This window comes from Eleutherodactylus coqui, chromosome 13, assembly GCF_035609145.1.
Source record: "Eleutherodactylus coqui strain aEleCoq1 chromosome 13, aEleCoq1.hap1, whole genome shotgun sequence".
NCBI classification, from domain to species: Eukaryota; Metazoa; Chordata; class Amphibia; order Anura; family Eleutherodactylidae; genus Eleutherodactylus; species Eleutherodactylus coqui.
Window position 1 is genome coordinate 112,753,342 of NC_089849.1, and position 23,023 is coordinate 112,776,364.

Below are 23,023 nucleotides of genomic sequence, written 5' to 3' on the forward strand. Positions count from 1 at the left end.
TTTGCTGTAAGTTATGATGGTTGAGTTAAACTTTGCTGTATTTGTACATTTTCTTGTTGTCGTCCTTTTATTTTATCTCTCAAGGAGGGTAAAACAAGTCAAGAAGCAAGATTTTGGAAATCTTGGTTATCTTCGGCATGGGACCCTTGCTTGAGAACCTTCACGGCCTGGGAAAGCTACATGACCTCAAAGAGTTTATTTCTACAGTATTTTGGTGTTAAGAAGGTTGCTTTATTAAAATGATGTTAATAATAGGTCCCATCTGTATGTTTATGGGTTTCAGTCTCTCAAAATATCTACAAAAGACCGGACCCAACACAACAATGTATTATAGACACGTTGCGTAACCCCTCTGTGTGTAACCATCATTATCTGTTTGGATTTACTGGTTTTCTGTGATGTTCTTCCCTATTACGGTAATTTTATGTTATGTTTGAAAGGCGGAATGGGGATGTAGATAGCAGTGACACCTGCAAATGTATAAATAGCAGGAAAATAAAATGTTTCTGGGAATCTTAGAACCAGGGAACCATAAATAGGACATTTAGCAAGTGTTTCTCTAAACCAAAAATGCGTAGAGTAAAACATTGACAATTTCCCACAATGAATCTTTTGTCACAAAGTACATTCTATGTATGTCATGCGGTAGTATTCTATGGTTCAGATTAATATTCGGTCCACAGAATAGAACTATGCAGTTATATACGTAGATTAGGCCATTTTCACATCTGCGTTGGACCCTCCGTTTGGTGGTTCCATCGTAGATCTCGCACAGAATGCCCGTAGAGTAGGCTCTGCATGCAGTGCTTTTTTTTGTCCGGTGAAACCAAACTGACCCCATTATAGTCAGTGGGGTCCGTTCAGTGCTGTTCGGTTCCATCATTACACGGATCCATTCATCTAGGGGATTCCCATCTTCTACTCTTATAAAGGAGTAGGAAACGGGACCTCCGAGTGCAGATGTAAAATCAGCCTAAGACGGGTCTCGCATGACCAAATTTGAATTGCCTTGTCCGCGATCGGCGTCCGCATGAACAATCCTGATTTACGCAATTAATAGTGCGTATGGGCTGCCGGTACCTGCGTCATCGCTACGTGATGGCGTGGAAAAAACAGACAAAGAAAAAACCTTTACTGTGCATGACTGACTGCGTGCCTCCGTGGTCATACTTAATACAGTTAAGGGCTGTACGCAGGGTCACCGGCCGGGCCCACAGCTGGAATCTGCTGCGGGCCTCTCGCATGCTGAGCCTGACCTGCTTGTGTGAGCCCAGCCTTAAAGAGGTTATCACATGAATCATTTTCTATAACAGCCTAAAAGTCTGTTATGAAGCAATTTGCAGTTTTTTGGTTTCAATGTGTCCATCCTGGTGCTACGCCTAAACTGTGCTTCTGGAGGTAGACGTTTGGCCAAATCAGTCTACTTCCCCCTCTGGCATCTAACAATACAGTTTTTCATTATTTCCTTGTACAAGGGGTCTTTTCAGCAATACTACCATGTATATGTAGAGACTCTGGTCCTTTCTGGATTGCAATGGAGTACAAAGAGGATCGATATGCAAAGTCCTGAGCATGTGTGTTCACCAGAAGTCAGTTCATTAAGTGGACGCACACATTGCTATACACTGTTAACTCCAGGTGGTGCTGTATTAATAAAGTCGATATGTGGTTCACATTGTTTGTAACAGCCTGAAAATTAGTAACTGGGTCCATATTTTCTGATCTATAAGAGGAATGTATTTAATGGAGGGACAACCCCTCTAAATTACAGACACATTCTATCTCATCAGTTTCACACTTTCATACTTCATATAGATGTAGTTAAGTTTAACTTCACTCTTAACGCATTAAGATAGCTTTCTGTGGCACATTTTACTTGCCATTTTAATAGCTTTACAATAGTTTTTGCTGTGCGAAGAGAAATAGAGACTTCAACGGCTTATGAGTTTGTCACAGAAAGTTATCGTAGTCAAGTTAAACTTTGCTACATTCGTAAATAAACAAATCCTAGTTGATTCTCTCTCCCCCGTGAACTGCATAAACTTATTGCTTTTAGGGTGGAAATCTCCCTTTCTTACCCATTATTAGCAATCGCATTTCATCCCCGGGAAAACCTTCTCTACTGTTAGGGCGGATTCAGACGAATGTGTATTTCTTCCTTATGCAGCTGTGATTTCTGTAGTGGCGAGCGTAGTTGTGCCTATGCTTGTCTGAAACCACCTTTAAAGGCATGCTCCAATCTCATAAAGTAAAGGCATATTTCTAGTAGATGCAATTACTTTTTAATTGGCGGGGCCGTGACTCAGGGCTCCTTCACACGGGCAGATTTTTGTGCACGAGGAATACACAGAGAATACAACCCTACTGTTGTGCGCACACTGCGCAATTCAGTGGGGAAAAAAAAAACATCTGGACCTCATTAGGCTAAATGGGCTTTTAACCCCTTAAGGACGCGGCCCTTTTTTCCCCCATTTTTGCCCCCCCCTCCCCCTTCCTTTTCTCAAAGGTACCATTTGATGTATCATATGATGTACCAAAAACTTTTAAAGAATTCTGAGTTGAGTGAAATGGAAAAAAAACACAAATTCCGCCATTTTTGGGTGCGTCTTGTTTCTACGGCGTACACACTGCAACAAAAATGACACGATAACTTTGTTCTAATTTTAATTCATTCAAATTTTAGGACTTTTTGATTGCTTTATGTGACATTTTTTCTTGGAAACAGTGACCAAAAAAAGAGCAATTCTGGCATTGGTTATTTTTTTTTTGGACCACATTTACTGTGCGGGATAAATAATGTGTTACTTTGATAGATCAGACTTTTGCAGATGCAGCGATACCAAATATGTCTTTTGGTTTTATTATTTGGATTATTTTATTATAAATATGGCAAAAGGGTTTTAAAACTTATTTTTACATTTTTTTAGTTCCCACCGGGGACAAGAACTGCAATGCTTTGATCGCTCCTTCAGTATGATGTAATGCCATAGCATTGCATTATACTGCGGTCTGACAGGCATTCTATTAAGGCATGGCTTAATAGTAGCCCTGGGGCTATTCAGAAGGCCCCCGGTTGCCATGGCACCACACAGTAACCTGCGATCTTATCATGGGGGGCAGTGCAGGACTCTCAAACATCGATAGGGGCATTTAAATGTTGCTGTCAGAATTGACAGCAGCCTTTAAAGGGTTAGCAGCTCTGATGAGCGTTGCTACTTATCGGAGCTGTAACGAGCAGCTGCCAGCTATAAGAAACAGTGGGCACCTGCATTGTATGGAGCGGGATCCTCCATACATACCCTGAACCTGCAGGACGTAACTGTACGTCCTGTAGCGTTAAGAGGCTAAATCGGAGCATGGTAGTGTTTCGTGCCCAAAAAACCCTGCCCTGCTTGTGCAAGAAGTACAGTAAAATGTGATAATACACAAACAAATCTGCCTTATTCATAGCGCAAATACATTGCGCTGAAACTGCGCATACACTTGTGTGAAGCCGCCCTTACTGATCCTGAGGCCATAGGGGCTGCAGTGTTAATTTAGCGCCCCATGTACTTTTTAGGCTTTATTCCCACCTGAGGCTAGAGCACAGATCTGGCACAAAACTCTTGATCAAATAGCAAAGCGAGCTGCATTATGTCATTTGGGTAGATGCTGGGCCACATGACAGAAGTCCAATGGACCCCATTATGGTCAATGGTGTCCATTGGATGTCAGTCATCTCCATCCTAAGACAGATCTGTTCCCTGCCTGCATTCCATTTTCTTGTTCCCATGAAGTGATAGGAAAACGGAATCCTCAAGTGCGGATGTGAACGGATGTGAACGGATCCTTAGTATTCCATGCCTAGTGGCACTCCTTGCTACCCGACTGCGCAGGGAATTCTAGCACTTCCCCATTAGTTTGAATAGGGCCATTCTGCATTTTGCTGCTCAGCGCATTTCTCTGCCCTCTGCAATGAAAAATAGTGACGGGGATCCAGCGCTAAAATAATATCATGGCCCCTTCATTCCCAGGATCACTGGGGTTTTAAAATTCATGACTCTATGAATTGCCACTGCTTTAAACAATGGCAATAGCCCTTTACTATCAGGGTTACTTTTTGTATTTTGCAAGGAATATGTCTAAGCCTTTTTGGAGATTTCCAAATTTATGGTGATTACCAATTTTTGATGGATGGATGCATGTCTCTTCCCTTAGCCACAACGAGAGCTCACAATGAGGTCTACAAATAGAATAAGTTATCCCAAAAGTGTTGATACAGTCCATTTTCCACATTCATATAAACATATCATTCCTGACCATTCATTTTCGCTTTTCCCTCATGGCTGCCATGTTCTTCAACTTATACTAGTTTAGTAGTACATGTCTATGTTTAATTGCATTATAATCTTAGTTTTTATCATTGTGAACACAGAGCACATAATGCATAAGGTCAATTAGGTTATAGAGTCAACCCATAAGAACAGACTCTATGGAAAGTGATTGTCCCCAGAGTCAATTCCAAATCAAGTTCCCTTCTGCTTGGTAGCAAAAGGAGGAACCAACTCATTGTCACCACGACCCCCATCCATCGCACGGACCTCACGTTAGTGCGGTGGGTACAGTAGAATCTGAAAAAAGTCTTTGACCAATACCAAGCAGAATCTTCTGCTTGACTTTTGGTTCCTTTATAGTGTTAGAGCATGAAGACAATGGTACTTGGATAGTTCTTCTTCCATGACTGACAACATACAAAACCTCACGTCCTTGTTGCTTAAATTTGTGGCTCTCGCTATAAGCCTTGAAAGGATATCTAAAGGAAAGTGTATCAATTACAAAACCACTTCAATAGTATTTATTGGATACAACCGAACATCTAGATTGAAGTTCAGCTCCATTCTAATACATTGGCCATAACTGAATTAGAGTTGTACCAATACAGAAATTAAACCGAATACACAAATAATGCATTCATGGTAGTAGAAGCATACAGAAAGCCCCATTGCCTCTATGTTTCACTGTTTCAAGCCTTTGCCAAAGCACAGCAAACAAGAAGTCATTTTAAACAAGGACGTGAGGTCCTTTGGTTAACTTGACAGCTATACACATTTATGACTGGGAAAGCCAAAGAAATAAGGGGATTAAATCAAGGATTAACAGAGATTGCCAAAAAAAGAGTGAGGGCAACGTTATATAGTCGAGAAACAATCATAACTTTGAAAGGAAACATTAGGATAAAGTTACTTTCCATTAGGGACTGCTCATGGCTCGAAATCTACAAAACCACAGGAGTATAGGGAAGAGAGAGACGTTAGTAATGAACATCAGTCATTTTGGCGATTAGGACAACGGTGATGCATGCCAAAAGTTGGAGCAGACTGTGCTACCATTTTCCACGGTCTCTCTAAATTTTCGGTTCAGCATGGAGCCTTGCGCCTATTACTGCACATGGGAAATAAATGAGTTTAGGGAGCTTTAATAAAGTCTCTAGTGAGTGCTTAATGTCACACACACACACATATAAGACGTAATACAGAATCAGCAGCTCCCAGCAAGTGGGACCCAATTGCTGGGATTGAGGTGATATTACAGGTCAGGCTTGAGGTTCTCTGGCACAGTTGTTCTTGGGGAATTTTATTTGGCTACTTTCGAGCTACTGCTATTAGTTTCATATGTGTCTACTTCGCTTTTCCATTTTACCTTCAAACCATCTAGTCTTCAAACAGCACATATTTTATGATTAGCTGACACAGGGTAGAGTGCCTGTATCTTATACCAGTGGGTTTAGAAACCTGAACACCAACATAACAAACTGAAGGGGAGAAAGGGGAGATTAGTGGTAAGGAGGTATTGGCAACCTGGCTCACGTCATTTGGAGGCTTTGGTTTCAGCTTCCGTAGAGCAAAGCCACAATCTCAATACATGACAGGAGTCAAAAGTAAACTACGACTATGAATGCAAATTTAAAATGACACGGGGTACATGCATGAGAAACCTTGGATATCAGGTCATGCCCAGGACTGAGGACATGCTGAGAAATGTAGTGTTCTATGCATAGAGTATAATAGAATGGTATTAGGGTCATGCCCTGCGGTTGGGTCTTGTTGGAGGCTATAACGATAAATTGTATCATGGTCATGTCCACTGTTCAGGGCACATTAGGAGGTATAGTGTTCTATATAATACAGTTGCGTTGCTACACTGTCCAATAGTGGTTATGAATGGTGATTAGGTTATTGATACTACATATATCTCTATAACTTGGACTAAAACAGCGTCATGATTCTAGTTGTAAGGACCTGTGAGGGGTAAATCTTGCTATGTTTGCACATAACATACCCAGCATTGTATTCCTTGAATATACAGAGTCGAGTCACATTATTAAGACCACCAGCTAATACCCAGAGGAACCAGTGTCTGTCGCATGGACAGCAGCTAGACGGGCTGGGAGTGACTCAATAAGGTACTGGTAGGTTGTCTCCGGCATTTGGAGCCATGCTGACTGCATCCTACAGTTGTTGGATGGTGTGTGGGGAGGGTTCACTGAGTGAACACAATGATCGAGGTTATCCCACAGATGCTCAATTGAGTTCAAGTCTGGAGAATTAGGCGGCCCGGGAAGTATTCCGAAGTCTTGGTCATGCTCTTCCAACCCGTCGGACATTTTTAACAATGCAACATCTTGGATTGTCTTGCTGGAAGATCCCATCTGCCCCAGCATGTATGGATCTACATGATGTGTAATGATAGAATCATAATCTAATCGGTTCCCTAGACCATAACGCTGCCGCCACCAGTTTGTGTTCTTCCACCAATGGCTGCAGGGTGTTTGTTCGCTCATGTTTCTCTCCTGACAAGCCAACATCCATTTGCTTGTTAAAGCATAAAACATGACTGGTTGAAGAAGGCAACCCTTTGCCAATCAGTGGTGGTTAGAGATGAGCGAGCGTACTCGGAAAAGCACTACTCGCTCGAGTAATTTGCTTTATCCGAGTATCACTGTGCTCGTCCCTGAAGATTCGGGTGCCGCTGCGGCTGACAGGTGAGTCGCAGCGGGGAGCAGGGGAGAGCGGGCGGGAGAGAGGGAGAGAAAGATCTCTCCTCCGTTCCTCCCCGCTCTCCCCTGCAGCTCCCTGCTCCGTGCCGGCACCCGAATATTTAGGGACGAGCACAGCGATACTCGGATAAGGCAAATTACTCGAGCGAGTAGTGCTTTTCCGAGTACGCTCGCTCATCTCTAGTGGTGGTCCAATTATGATACAATTTGCCATGCAAATTGAAGCCTTTACTTCCAATTAGAGATGAGCGAACGTGTCCGTTACGGACACATCCGCACCCGGACACCGGCTTTAGCGAACACTGCAGTGTTCGCGCGTAAGTGTCCGGGTGCCGCCGGGGGGCGGGGAGATGCGCGGCGGCGCGGGCGGCAGTAGCGGGGAACAGGGGGGAGCCCTCTCTCTCTCCCTCTCCCCCCCACTCCCCGCCGCACCCCCCCGCGCTGCCACGGCGGCCCCCGAACTTTTTCGCCCGAACACCGAGGTGTTCGCAAAGTTCGGTGTTCGGGCGAAAAAGGGGCGGGGCCGAACGTGTTCGCTCATCTCTACTTCCAATGAACTTTTATTAGGTGCAGTGATCATGCATCTGCTTGGGAGTCAAATGTGCAGAAGGGTTCACTAAACTATTGTTTTAGACATGTCTGGTAGCCCCCTGGTTCATTTTCATGGTGAGCTGCTCAAATGTAGCCTATCTGTCCATCCTCATGCACCTTCGTAGTCAATAACTCACCTCTCACATCAATGGCACGTGGTACTTCGCAATTTCCACGTTGGTAATTCCCAATGGTGCCACACACAATACACTGTCACCACAGCAGCATGCGAACAGTTCACCAACCTCGCTGTTTGAGAAATACCGCCACCCTTGGCCCAAAAGCCAAGAATTATTGTTTGCAACTCTGATAAATTGCCCCTTTCCCCATACCTACGAGTGATATGTGAGCAGACGGGTTTTCATACACCTTATATAGCCACCAAATTTTGCTGGGTGTAATTTTCAAGGGCTTATTCACATGAGTATATTTGCGTACGTATTTGCGCACAAAAAATTGGCACCTGCAGTACGCAGTGAATAAAACCCAGTGATTGCCATAGTTAGTTCACATAAGTATATTTTGCGCACACATTTTGGTCAAGTAAAAAATATGCAGCATTCTCCATTTTCCCGCACATTTCCGCAGGGAGGAGCACATATAGAACTAATGACACTAATTGCCGGTTTCAAACCATGGGAGCGTGCATGTGTGGTTTTTTTGTGCAGAATTGTGCATGACTTGCGCATGCAAAAACTACAAAAAAAAAAACGCTGAGGCGCACACAATTACGTAACGCCCAATCTGCAAAAGAAGCACGCAAATACACTTACGCCTGCATGTATTTGGCCTAAAATGCAACAAATGTGTCAAGTGTCGGGCAATGTTAATAAATTTGTTGCACCTTTAGATATGTGGAGATGTGGAGTCACTTTGTACGCCACCCAACCACTGGGGTGAGATCGCAGCAAATTTTGCAACTTTTTAAAAAGTCTACTTAAATCTGATATTAAATTCTTATCTGCCACGCTAAAGGTGAGAAGAACAGTGCTGTTCATCTGACCTATAGTACAGAAGATAATAAATGCTCATTTTCCGCAGACGTTTCTGAAGAAGGGTCTGCGTCTCCGAAACGTGTTATTATTGGCTGTTTTTAATTATCTAATAGAGAAGACCTGTGTTAATTACCCACTGGAATGCTCTACAGGAGGTGTGCCCTTGATGTCCACGTTTGTTTATATTTTTCTTCGGTCTTCTAAAATCTGGACACATTTGAAACGCAGAGTAAGAGGCGTATCATCTTTTTTTTTGGCACAAGCACAAATCAATAGTAAATCTGTGTAAATTGATTTGGGCCAAAAAAAGAGGCAGAATTCTGGCGCAGTAGTAAATTCTTTCACTGCCTTTTTAAGGCACAATCGTGTAAAACTGACAGGAATAATACACTGCAGTACAGAGCAATGTGATTGGCTGTAGCAGTCGCATGTTGACATGATGCGGCACTGCCGGACGCCGATGAACAGAAACTGGCTAAGGACCCAGTGAAACGTGGGCACGGAAACGGGAGAGAATTTGTAAGGTGGGTATTGCTTTACTAATTTTATAGAGCTTTTTTATTGCTTTACTCAGTATTATTTGCATGCATATTTGCGCATACACATGAAAATGTCTTGTGAGGGCAAAATGTAAAGTAATATACACCCTATTTCCACAAAAACGCAGCGCTCAGGCGTACACAAATCTACTAACACATTTGTGAAGCCGGCCTAATTATCGGATTGCGCTGTGGTGGGCTTTCACATGTATCCTTGCATTCTATTGTACACTGCCAGACCCATTCACATTGGAGAGGGACACAGCCGCACCATGATTGTACTGGCTGGGCCGCCTCATTAGTTCCCGCTGCTACTGATTAACACTACAAAATTGCACGATTTTGTGTGGGCAAGGTGTGAATTTGCGCACCTCCATAGACTCCTATGGTGCCTAGAATGCCACATATATTTTAACAAGGGAGATGGAACAATACCTCTGCAGCGCCACCTATTGGAAGGCAGCATTCCTGCAAGTTATTGTTAGACTCTTTATACAAGCCTTGTAACAATGACTGGAAGTTGAAAGCCAAGCCAGAAAACTATACACACTAGACACGAGAAAACTCTGAATTTGATGGAACACATTGAAATCGATCATTTCTACTGTCTGCGGTTTGCCTGAGCGATTTTGCGAACACGAAAACACAAGTAAAATTGTTTATCTGCGGGAGCCCTCAGTCCGAGTTTCTCAGACCAATATTGCGAATGCCCCCTTAGGCTTGCTGTCTACGGGCAAAGTATAATTGCGAGATCCACAGCGATAAATCGCACGCAGAGCTTGCATGACACGCTTTTCATTGGATAACTATGGAAAGCGCAGCCTACTGCACACGAGCGGAAAATCATAGCGATTTTCCACTCGCATGATTAAAATCGCAGCATGCCGTGATTTGCCGCGATTATCCGCAGTGAGCCTATCATTAATATAGGCTCATCGCGGAGACCTTTTAGTGCTCCTCCCCCGCAGTGATATTCCGTTGCGGCCGTGGACAGGCGGCCTTACTGTATTCTACTACATATCTTCCGCATGCAGATCTGCACAGAAAATCCACAACATTTCCAGCCCATTCTGAACGTGCCCTAATGGTGCTGGATAGAAAAGGTCAAAATGGCTAATTACTAAATAGTGTTCCCAGTTTATCAGCAGTAGTGTGTTTCCCTGTGAATCCTTGATACAAAGGAACTATTCTTGACCTTTTCATCAGTCCCAGCAATATGATTTACCCAATAAGCCTGTAAGGCACAGGGGATTGGTAACACAGTACCTGATACAGTCCTACAATCTCAGTTGACACGTTATAGAGTAGACAAGAGAAGCCCTTCCTTAGTGGTTTGTGCATGTTACAGAAATGTTACATGATATGTAACCCCAACCCACACTTTCCAATAAACTTTTTTCTTCTCTTCAGTAGCTTCGCCTTGCTGTCTTCAGGGCTGAACCAAAACTTAATTATGCCAATGTTTGCTTTCTTTGCTTTTTTGGTTTTCCACCCCTCTTTATATCATTCCCAATGGTCAATGTCTCCTTAAGTGAAAGCGAAAGATTATTTTACTTCACCTTAAAGGTTTCTTTGTGTCTCTTTTACTTTATCAAATAACCACCAGATTATTTGATTTTCCATGGACAATGAGAAAATGAATTGCACTGGCAACCAGAAAAAATAACATTTTCATACCATAGTGTAATATTGCTACTATTCATATGGTAGGAATGCAGAACAATCTAGCAAATCTCTTATTGGAGATGTCATCTACCTCGATTGGAAACTACAGTGCTATCAGCTGGTGTGATAATTCTGATAATTTGCAGAGACCTCTTCTTGTGAGAGTCAAGTGTTAAGCCACAGCACAACTTTCATAAAGTGCTCACCACTTACATGTGCCTCACCCATCAAAAAAATGAATGGCATGATTGGAAATGTGGGGTGACTTCTTGCTGCTATGCATTACGATAATGAAAAGGCATGTGCAATCTTTTTGAACATTACCCACAATGCTGATATTATATATGAAGGCGCGTGGCATCCGTAAATCAGCAATGTGTTCATGGAATCACTCTCTATAGGGACAGCCTGGGTTAGACAAAAACTTTCCAAATTGCAAGTCCAACTGAGATCAAATAGTCATGGGCAGTCCAGTTATCAAAGCCATTGTGAGAAGGTGCTCCAGTACAAATGTGAAGAAGCTGCTACAGTATATCTGCTGGGAAGGGGCTACAGTATCTCTTGTGAGAAGATACTACAGTATCTCTAGTGCGAAGGTGTTACAGTATCTCTAATGAGAAAGTGCTACAGTATCTCTGGTAAGAAGCTGCTGCAGTAACTCTTGTGAGAAGATACTACAGTATCTCTAGTGCGAAGATACTACAGTATCTCTAGTGCTAAGACGTAACAGTATCTCTGGTGAGAAGGTACTCCAGTATCTCTGGTGGAAAGGTGCTACAGTATCTCTGATAGGAAGGTGCTACCATATGTCTGGTGAGAAGGTGCTCCAGTATCTCTGGTGAGAAAGTGCTACAGTATCTCTGGTAAAAAGATGCTACAGTACCTCTGTTGGGAAGGTGCTACAGTATCTCTGATGGTAAGAATCTACAGTATCTTTGATGGGAAGGTGCTACAGTATCTCTGGTGAGAAGCTACTACAGTATCTCTGGTGAGAAGATACTACAGTATCTCTGGTGAGAAGGTTCTACAGTATCTCTGGTGAGAAGGTGCTACAGTATCTCTGATGAGAAGGATTACAATATCTCTGGTGAGAAGGTGCTACAGTATCTCTGGTGAGAAGAAGTTACAGTATCTCTGGTGAGAAGGTGCTGCAGTATTTCTAGTGAGAAGGTTCTACAGTATCTCTGGTGGGAAAGTGCTACAGTATCTCTAGTGAGAAGGTGCTACAGTATCTCTGGTGAGAAGGTGCTACAGTATCTCTGATGGAAAAGTGCTACAATATCTCTGGTAAGAAGGTGTTCCAGTATCTCTGGTGAGAAGGTGCAACAGTATCTCTGGTGAGAAGGTGCTACAGTATCTCTGATGAGAAGGATTACAGTATCTCTGGTGAGAAGAAGTTACAGGATCTCTGGTGAGAAGGGGCTGCAGTATTTCTAGTGAGAAGGTTCTACAGTATCTCTGGTGGGAAAGTGCTACAGTATCTTTGGTGAGAAGGTGCTACAGTATCTCTGGTGGGAAGTTGCTTCAGTATCCCTGGTGAGAAGGTGCTACAGTACCTCTGGTGGGAAGTTGCTTCAGTATCTCTGGTAGGAAGGTGCTACAGTGTCCCTGGTGAGAAGGTGCTGCAGCATCTCTGGTGGGAAGGTGCTGCAGTATCTCTGGTGGGAAGGTGCTACAGTATCTCTGGTGGGAAGGTGCTACAGTATCTCTGGTGGGAAGGTGCTACAGTATCTCTGGTGGGAAGGTGCTACAGTATCTCTGGTGAGAAGGTGCTGCAGTATCTCTGCTGCGAAGTTGCTTCAGTATCTCTGCTGAGAAGGTGCTACAGTGTCCCTGGTGAGAAGGTGCTACAGTATCTCTGATGAGAAGGATTACAGTATCTCTGGTGGGAAGATGCTACAGTATCTCTGGTGAGAAGGTGCTGCAGTATCTCTGCTGCGAAGTTGCTTTAGTATCTCTGCTGAGAAGGTGCTACAGTGTCTCTGGTGGGAAGTTGCTACAGTATCTCTGGTGAGAAGGTGCTGCAGTATCTCTGGTGAGAAGGTGCTACAGTATCTCTGGTGAGAAGGTGCTACAGTGTCTCTGGTGAGAAGGTGCTACAGTATCTCTGGTAAAAAGATGGTACAGTACCTCTGTTGGGAAGGTGCTACAGTATCTCTGGTGGGAAGGATCTACAGTATCTTTGATGGGAAGTTGCTACAGTATCTCTGGTGAGAAGGTGCTACAGTATCTCTGGTGAGAAGATACTACAGTATCTCCAGTGAGAAGGTTCTGCAATATCTTTTGTGTGAAGGTGCTACAGTATCTCTGGTGAGAAGGTGCTACAGTATCTCTGATGAGAAGGATTGCAGTATCTCTGGTGAGAAGGTGCTACATTATCTCTGGTGAGAAGAAGTTACAGTATCTCTGATGGAAAGGTGCTACAATATCTCTGGTGAGAAGGTGCTACAGTATCTCTGGTGAGAAGGTGCTACAGTATCTCTGGTTAGAAGGTGCTGCAGTATCTCTGGTGAGAAGGTGCTGCAGTATCTCTGGTGAGAAGGTGCTGCAGTATCTCTGGTGGGAAGGTGCTACAGTATCTCTGGTGGGAAGGTGCTACAGTATCTTGACTCCATTTTGAAATCAGTGAGCATTCATTACTTTCAATGGACACTGATAGTCTTCCAGAGTGCAGAATCACTCTATCATCTTTATGTAATGTTCACAACCCCTAATAGATCATATAGATCATTTAGCCTCTTTGCGTTCTCATGAATGTTCCTCTTCTCTTAGACCGGATTTACAAGAGTGCATTTACGCCTGAAAAAATTGTGCGCACAATATGCAGAAAATCGAACCTATAGATTTCAATGGGTTCGTTCACATGCACGTATTTGCAATTTGTTTGTGCAAAATAATATGCAGCATGCTCTGCGTACTTGTGTTCATTTGAACTCATTAAACTAGTTGCTGAGAGCATCGGTATGTGTTTTTTTTTTTTGCGTCCACAATTGCCCATGGACACAAAAAGTACAGTATTGATGTTAAATACACTACGCCCGCTCCGCAAAAACATGCACAAATACGCTTACCCTCATGCGAGTCCAGCCTAAGGGCTTCTTCACATGCGCATATGTGTTTTTGCATGCTCCTAAGCGCAACACATTTGCGCTATGAATGAGGTGCTTTTGCTTGCATATTGGCGCATTTTACTGTGCTTTTTGCTCTCACAGGGCATGTTCACATTAGCACGGGACACATCCCCACCGTGATTTAAAAGGCTATTTAACCTAATGAGGTCCAGATGTGTTCCTTTTTTTTCATGGAATTGCACTGTATTGTGTGCATTGCTTATCGCGCGTGCTTTTGTGCACCGACCATAGATTTCTATGGGACCCTTTGGTGTGCAAATGCGCAGAAAATAGAGCAGGTTCTATTTTTTTGTGTGCGCAAAATATGAAAAAGGAGAACAAAGCCATTGATATCAATGCGTTCTATTCTCTGCATATTGCACACACAATCTTTGCATGGACAAATACACTTGCACATAGGCTCATGTGAAAGACCCCTTAGTCTGCTCAAAAATTCACCTACTAAGGGCTTATTCAGACAAACCCATTTGTGCATCCTATTGCACATGCAATACACAGTGAATAGAACCAATTGATTTCAATGGGTTTGTCCACATGAGCCTTTATTGCGCACATTTCATTTGCAGAAGAAGATTAGCAGCATGTTCTGCTTTCATGTGTATTGCGCACAGGCATAGCACATATAATACTAAGTTAGGTTAATTTTCCATTGAAATCAAAGGAAACATGCTTGTGTGTATTTTTGTACGTGCAAATACGCACCACATGTGCACAAAAATACAGTAAAACACGCACGGTACGGGCAAAAATGCTACGCTTATCGTTCAAATGCACGTGTAAATGCACTTCCACCCATGTGACACCGGCCAAGTGGATGTTTGTGCAGTTAAACTATTCTTTTCTTTCTAACTGGAGATGAAAAGTTACAATTTGCAATCTTGTATTTATTACTTTAACCCCTTAAGGCTGAATCGGTTTAAAAGGGACAGACACTCTTGTGTAATTTCTGTCATTTAGTTTTGTAACTACTTTTTTAACACCTTTGTCCTTCAAGATGTCAAACAAGACCTCTGCCGGTCATTCACATACAGATTTTTTTTCCCCCACCTTTTTCCACTTCAACTGGGGCATCCATAGGAACTACATCCAGTTACTGGGAAAAAACATCCCCCTGATGTGACAGCAGTTACTAACAGGGCTGATGTGGGTCTGATAGGCCCCTACATCTCTGCTGTGGCAGGGCGCACCCGGCGGTTACATGTTCGTTTCTACTTTCTCTATTCACTACATAGCACTCATTCAAAGGATGAAAAAACACCAATCTTCCGCGCTCCTGTTGTCGATCCCTGGGCGCTATAATGAATCTCTTAGGGTCTGTTACCCAATTTCCAAAAATGTATTAAAAAATATTCAAATACAAGTAACATTGACGTTACGGCGTTCAAATCGACGCCCTTCTCAAGCATATAATGTGATCAAGATATTCTCCTTTATATACATCTACTCGCTTACGTTGTGGAGCTGAAGACCAAGCTGAATAGCGCTGAACGCCAGTCGACCATACACTGATGTAATCGATCAGCGTCAAGTCTTCCGGCTTGCCGTACTCAGAGCTGTACTGCGCATGTGTCTAAGGTATTGGAACGCACTTGTGTAGCACTCATTGAGAAGGCAGAAGGGGTTAAAAACTGCTTCTGCCTTTTCCAGTTCCTCGACTGCATTGCCGGAGCTTTAGGCCGCATGCACACGGGCGGGTCGGATTCTGCATCCGGGAGCCCGCAGCGGAATCTATCCCTGTACCTAGCTGGCATCCACACGTACCTGTATTTTCTTCTTTTCTGTACTGTGGATGGTCCGCAGTACAAATTTTTTTTCTTAAGCTCCTGCTTCCTGTAGAATCCGTGGCCCTTCCACGATGTCAATTGCGGACAGGCCGTGGGTCAGATGGATTCCATTGACTTCAATGGAAGCTGTCTGTGTGGAATCCTTAGGATAATGGAGCATGCTGCAATTTTTCATCCACGAGCGGAAACCGCAATGGGTTTCCTCTCGTGTGCATGAAGAATCACTTTTGTATTGCATGCTATGGGCGGTATTTCCTGCAGAATACAGAGGCGGTTCAAATCCGCCTGTGTGTTTTCACCCTTAGTACCACGACTTATTTTTACTATCGGACGGCATTAAAGTCCAGGACCAAGTGCTGTAAGTTTGCGGTGCTTGGTCCTTAAAGGGTTAAAAGTCCAGAAGGAGAAGACACTATTACAGTCCATGCCCTCATATTTTATGGGACGTAAAGCTATAATTTATAGATAAAACCCCTTCTGCAGGAATTAAAATAAGAAGTGATATACTCACCTCACCCCGCCCCGCTGTGTCCCCTGGCACTGCTGCAGGTCTCTCCTCTGACTACACGTTTACAGGCTGTCCCAGCAGGATATAGTGGTAGCTGCGAGTATATCACTATTTGTTATGTACTTCATACAGAAGGGCTTTTGCCTATAAATTAGAACTTGGGCAACCCTTTAACAATGGAAGTTCTTCATCGTAGGATTACTAAGTATTTCATGATTTTCATGCTACTGTATGACGACAGGGCAAAATCATTGCTTAGTGCTCTTACTCTGCGCTGATTTTGGACAATCCTAATATCCTGCTTGGATTTTATCCTTGCGCCACTAAATGATGGATCCACTAATGAAGGACGCACTAATGATGGACCCTCTAATGATGGACCCTCTAATGATGGACCCACTAATGAAGGACGCACTAATGATGGACCCTCTAATGATGGACCTACTAATGATGGACCCACTAATGAAGGGCCCACTAGTGATGGACCCTCTAATGATGGACCTACTAATGATGGACCCACTAATGAAGGGCCCACTAGTGAAGGGCCCACTAGTGATGGACCCTCTAATGATGGACCCTCTAATGATGGACCTACTAATGAAGGACCCACTAGTGATGGACCCTCAAATGAAGGACCTATTAGTGATATACTCCCTAATGATGGACCCACTAATGATGGACCCACTAGTGAAGGACCCACTAGTGATAGACCCACTAATGATAGACCCACTAATGATGGACCCACTAATGAAGGAACCACTAATGATGGACCCTCTAATGAAGGACCCACTAGTGATAGACCCTCTAATGAAGGACCCACTAGTGATGGACCCACTAGTGATAGACCCACCAATGACGGACCCACCAATGATGGACCCACCAATGATGGACCCACTAATGTTAGACCCACTAATGATGGACCCTCTAATTATGGACCCACTAATGTTAGACCCACTAATGATGGACCCACTAGTGATGGACCCTCTAATGAAGGACCCACTAATGATAGACCCACTAGTGATGGACCCTCTAATGAAGGACCCACTAGTGATGGACCCACTAATGATAGACCCACTAATGTTAGACCCACTAATGAAGGACCCACTAATGATGGACCCACTAATGATGGACCCACTAATGATGGACCCACTAATGATGGACCCACTAATGTTGGACCCACTAATGATGGACCCACTAATGATGGACCCACTAATGATGGACCCACTAATGTTAGACCCACTAATGAAGGACCCATCTGTTCTGAGCCGTGTTTTGTCTTAATATTACACATTTTAGCTCAAAATAACTACATTTTAATTGTGCCAAGACTGACTGGGTGTAAATTATCTTCTTTGCAGTTCTAAGAAGTTTGTTTCCTTTCTAAGAATCAGTTAGGAAATGTTCTGTCTTCCTAGCTATCACTTACACTAAGTGTAAATCTCCGGGAGGGTTTGCGAATATGTTCCATGAAGCTACTGTGCGGTTTGGGCAGGAAGACGTTGCTGTACTGAAGTAATCTGCAATCACTGGGAAACAGCACAAGATTCTCAGCTGATCTGAAATGAAATACACTGTGCCTTCCATGAGCCGGCATTACCAGCGCCCCACTCAGCTGTCATCAGGGCTATTCTGATCTTGCATCTCTCTAATCATACGTCCTCCAAGTGCAGACTCAGTTTAGACTTACGGGACTATTAATTATTCAATTACTATTTAGGGTATGATGACCCCCTTCACCATAAGGTGGAAAAAAATCCTTTGTTACCCCTGCTGGCAATCAGACAGATCCAGGTTCAGCATTCTACATTACTACCAAATAAGGAAGATAGAACAATACCTCAACAGCGCCACCAATTGGAAGGCAGCATTCCAGCAAGTCAATGTTAAACTCTTTATGCAAGCCTTATAAAAATGACTGGGAATTAAAAACCAAGGCAGAATCCATAGACATACAGCTGTTTCGGGGTGTTTCAGTGTGCATTAGGTTTCTGGCTTGGCTAGTGAGAGGCCAGTGACGTTGGTCAGGAAGGGTAGCTCTAGGTGCTCTCCTTAAGAAGAAGCGATACCCTTCCCGACCCATATTACTACCAGTAACAGTGTATATTGCATTTTAATAGTATGAAATCAAGCACTTTTTTTTCTTATACTCTATCTGTAAGGACCCACACTGATGTGTAACATCGCCATAGAGCTAGAATGGAAAAGATGTGCCAGAAATTGCACCAAAATTTGGCACAACGGAATTGAACATTTTCCTTGGACACTTACTGATTAGTTGATGCACTAACATAAAAAGGACAATTTTCTGCTGCATAGTAAGCTGAGCAGGAAGGAAAGGCTCAGGAAGCGAGTGCCTGCATTGCGTAGAGCCAGTAGAGAAAACAGGATCACAACGGCCCTAAGTTGGTTGGGTAGGTCGAACTCATTAAGCTAAATAGCCATTTGACATGTGGCGCGTTCATCTGCCGCATGCAAATCAACATGTCCTGCATGCACGAAAAGTACAGTAAGATATGCCGATATGCTAGCAAAAAAGCAAATACGTTGTGCTGAAGAGTGCGCAAAAGCACATAAGCCCATATGAAGGAGTCCTAATGGTCAATTTACACCAAACGATATATCATTTGAATGACCCAACCGTGTCAGAGTTCGCTCATTCGCTTGGGCAGCCTCTTTATACAGCAGGTACATCATTGTTCAGTCGTTCACGTTCTCTGTGGAAGTGACTCATAACGACTGAACGAGCGCCGGTTAACCGGAACGATTAGTGAACGAGCAACGATGATATTTATACTGCATAACATGAACGACAAACAAAAAACAAACGTTTTATCTTTCATTGTTGGCTGCGTTTACACTGAACAATTATTGCTCATTTTCGCTCATTTGAACGATTTTCTGAACGATACGCGTTCCGTGTAAAAGGGCCTTGAGTGAGAGTATTGCCAATCTGTTAGTTGTGTGATGGGAAATGACAAATACGAGGAGTGACTTAAAAGTTCTCGGCCCACCCATGGAATACTTGTCCTAGCCGAATGTCAGTTCAGCAACTAATAGTACATGCCTTTGCTGGGTTACATACCAAATTTTTCATTAATATCTTGTTTTTGTTTCAGATGTTGGAGTTTGAAGTGTCCGAGGTGTACACAGCCTGAAAAATGGAAAAAGAGAGCAAGCGTGCGGTCATCCAATACCTGCTGAAAAAGGGCATGAGTGCACAGGAGATCCATAATGACATGATCGAAACATTAGGGGAGAATACCTCTTCCTATTCCACTGTGAAAAAGTGGGTGGCAGAATTCAAGCGGGGCGACACCTCTGTCCAGGATGCACCTCGCAGTGGAAGACTGGTAACGGCCAGTACGGGGGAAAACGTCACGGCGTGTGACAGAACGCTACATTGCTGAGAGGGTGGGCATATCTCAGGAACGCGTTGGACACATCATAAGAGTTGTACTTGGCATGCACAAGGTCTCATGTCAATGGGTCCTAAGAATGTTGACAGCAGAAAACAAACACCAGAGACACGTCAGGTCCACCGAAAACTTGACCCTATTTGAGGCAGATCCTGTGACATTTCTCAAACGTTTTGTGACAATGGATGAAACATGGGTTCACCACTTTCAACCTGAAAACAAGGTTCAATCGAAACAATGGAAACACCCCTCCTCACCCACCCCTAAGAAGTTCAAGTCAGTCCCATCAGCTGGCAAGGTGATGGTCTCTCTTTTTTGTGGGATTTGAGGGGTGTTATTCTGACTGAATACCTCGAAAAAGGTAAAAACAGTGAACGGAGCATTATATGCTGCTCCACTAATGCCTTTGAAGGAGGCCATCAAAGTGAAATGCGTCAGATGTTGAAAAACGAGTGTTCTTTCATCAGGACAATGCGCCCGCACACATATCCACCATCGCGATGTCTGCCATTGAGTACAGTGGCTTCGAACTGCTTCGGGACCCACCTTATTCACCGGATTTGGCCCCCTCTGACTTTCATCTCTTCCCTAAGCTCAAGAAACATCTAGCTGGAACCCATTTTCGATCAGATGATGACATCATGGCTGCAGTGGAGGACTTTTTTGCCATGCAGGAAGAAACGTTCTACAAATAGCCATAAACATTTGGACTACTGACAACTTTTATTGGGTGGGCCAAGAACTTTTCAGTCACCCCTCATACAGCTTTTCATCTGCACACATAAGTTTACAGACTGTATGGTAGTTGGCCATTAAGTGCCCATACCCTTCCAGGTAATACATTCTGCTTTAGGAAATCGGCTTGCATATTTTTTATGCTTTAGCCTTGTTGTATTACAGACCCTGGGGCCATGCTCTATCCCCCAATATACTAATTATATTTTATGTGTTCCTCCTACTCTGCTTTTATTTGTGTTAAGACAACGATTTCCTAATCTCATTTTGGCCATCACTCATCCAAAAGTCAAGGATATGATTAGCTTAATGAAGAATGGTACCTGAATGAGTCCTTGTCTACATGCCTTAACTACAATAATCACGTGTCTGATCTGCTGATTTTATGTTGTTTTCATAACCAGAACAAGCGGAAATCTTAATCATAGACCAGCCAGCAAAACTGCAAAAGACTGCTCGAAGCTGGACTTATCCTTCACACAACTCTCTGAAACTGCTGTGTGCCTGACAGTAACTTTTTGATAGACTGAAAAAATAATCCACCTAAAATGCTTTCAAGCAAGCTAGAAGTATCGTTGGACTTTTGCATTTTATGCAACCGTGCATAGAGTTTTATTTCATAGATAAGGGGGTTACAGGCAGTGTTTTTAGGGAAAAAACTCAACTTTTGTGGTAGTTTTTAATGACATTTTTTGAGACAAATCCAGAAGCGGATACAGAAGGAACGGTAAACATAAAGAAAGGGCTTATATACTTCTCCCTCCTGCTGGATCCACTTCTGGCTTTAGCTCTAAAAAACGTCAAAAACTACAATAGAGCTTCCCCCCAAAACTGTGTGAAACTACCGTTACTGTCTTGTTACAGTAAAGCCCACTGTAATGACTTTTTGGCTTGATAATGATATCAGTAACTAAAAATGTTAAGTTTGATTAACCAAGCTAACAAAATATATGTAAAAAATACAAAAAAAATATCTTCCCCTTACTTAAGTTGCACCTCTTCTATTCTGGGCACAGTCTAGTGGTTGCCCTTTTGATGCCCACCATGTAGCTCTGTTCCCAAGGGAGCACATGGAAGATATCTGTTTACCGACTTAAGGATATTGCCTCAGTCTTAAAGGAAGGAAAGAAACACAGACTCTAAAAGTTGCCAGGGCACTTGCAAGTTTTTCTGTGGTTTCCTCCTAAAGTCATATCAAAACCATACCTCTGCCAATTCCAAGCACTGGCAAATTCATGGTGTCTGGAGAAGGTTCAGCTTAACTCGGGAATGAAGACAGAGTCATATCCTTATAGCTATTTAGGTAATATTCTGTAAATCATCGGCCAACAAGAATTGGAAGGGAACATTAGTTTCTACCAACAGTGCAAACAAGAGAGTCTGGAATACATTAAAATCCTATTACAAGCATAGTTCTCTTCCCGAAATTTAAATAATGACTAAGCCATTTATCAGCTCTTGAGCATAAAAGTTCTATATATCGTAAACCCTAGAGTACACGCTCCGCCCAGTCTGGAAAGCTTGTCAGCTCGATTTCGCTGTGGATGATGCCATTCTGTTTTTCAAACATTAGCTGAAGTTGAATGGTGCCTCCGCTAAAGGTAAACTCCTCCACAGAAGCCTATAGAAGCGATCTCTGTGTTTCGGAGCCAATAAATACAATATGTACTCTGTCTACCATGGCAGCGAAACGTTGGCATTGACATGCCCTGCAGTTTTGCTCTTCGGACACTTTCAGATGTCAAGCAATTATTAACAGATTTATAATGCTTTACATCAGGGATCAGCAACATGACACGTTTCAGGGGTCTCCAAAGTGGACACTGGTTCCAGAATGAGACCGAACAAATCTGAGACTTCCCAACTATTCACAGAGATCAAAAAAGAACTATAACATGGAACTTATTACGTGAATGGCTCTATAATACCAGAGGAAAAGTAAGGGAAAATCCAATGATCTGTCATCCATGAAGTATGGGTTCTAAACTGAAATCTCTGATGGCCTAATGGTTCGGAATTCTGTAGGTCAAGGAGTAGACATCAAAGTAGCAAAGTAGTATAGTAGCTCATAACATCATTAAAGGACCAATCCGGTGATTTTTTTAAAATTAATTTGTTATGTAGCTGTCCGCCCAGTATATATAAGTGTACTAGTGTAACCTAGGTTAGTTATTTCTTACTATCTGCAAATAAAGGAGATGGAACAATGCCTCTACAGCGCCAGCTATTGGAAGGCAGCATTCCTGCAAGACAATGTTAGACTCTTTATACAAGCCCTGTAACAATGACTGGGAATTGAATCCATACACAGACAGCTGTTTCACGGTGATTCCTCCTCATCAGTGTGCAGTAGGTTTCTGGCTTGGCTAGCCAGAGGCCTTTGACATGGATCAGGAACGCTATCTTTTCTCCTTTGGAGACACCTAGAAGGTGAGAGAGTGAGGAGACTTATTCATGCTCCTCTGAGTAATATGAGATATTGTTCCATCTGCCTTATTTGCATATTACTCAGAGGAGCATGAACGGCCTTATAAGTCTCCTCACTCACCTTCTAGGTGCTCTCCCTAAGGAGAAAAGATAGCATTTTTTACTATCTGAAACTCCTGGCCTATTATTCCCTGGG

The 23,023-nt window shown here is 43.1% G+C and overlaps 1 protein-coding gene across 1 annotated transcript; it reads left to right on the forward strand.

Moving 5' to 3' along the window:
* The first annotated feature begins 11,287 nt into the window (after nucleotides 1-11,287).
* LOC136587435 (ribosome-binding protein 1-like) lies at nucleotides 11,288-19,404 on the forward strand. The gene is made up of 3 exons (XM_066586002.1): nucleotides 11,288-11,405; nucleotides 16,598-17,478; nucleotides 19,366-19,404. Exons 1-3 carry the CDS (start codon nucleotides 11,288-11,290, stop codon nucleotides 19,402-19,404), a joined length of 1,038 nt encoding a protein of 345 aa, XP_066442099.1.
* Nucleotides 19,405-23,023: the final 3,619 nt, after the last annotated feature.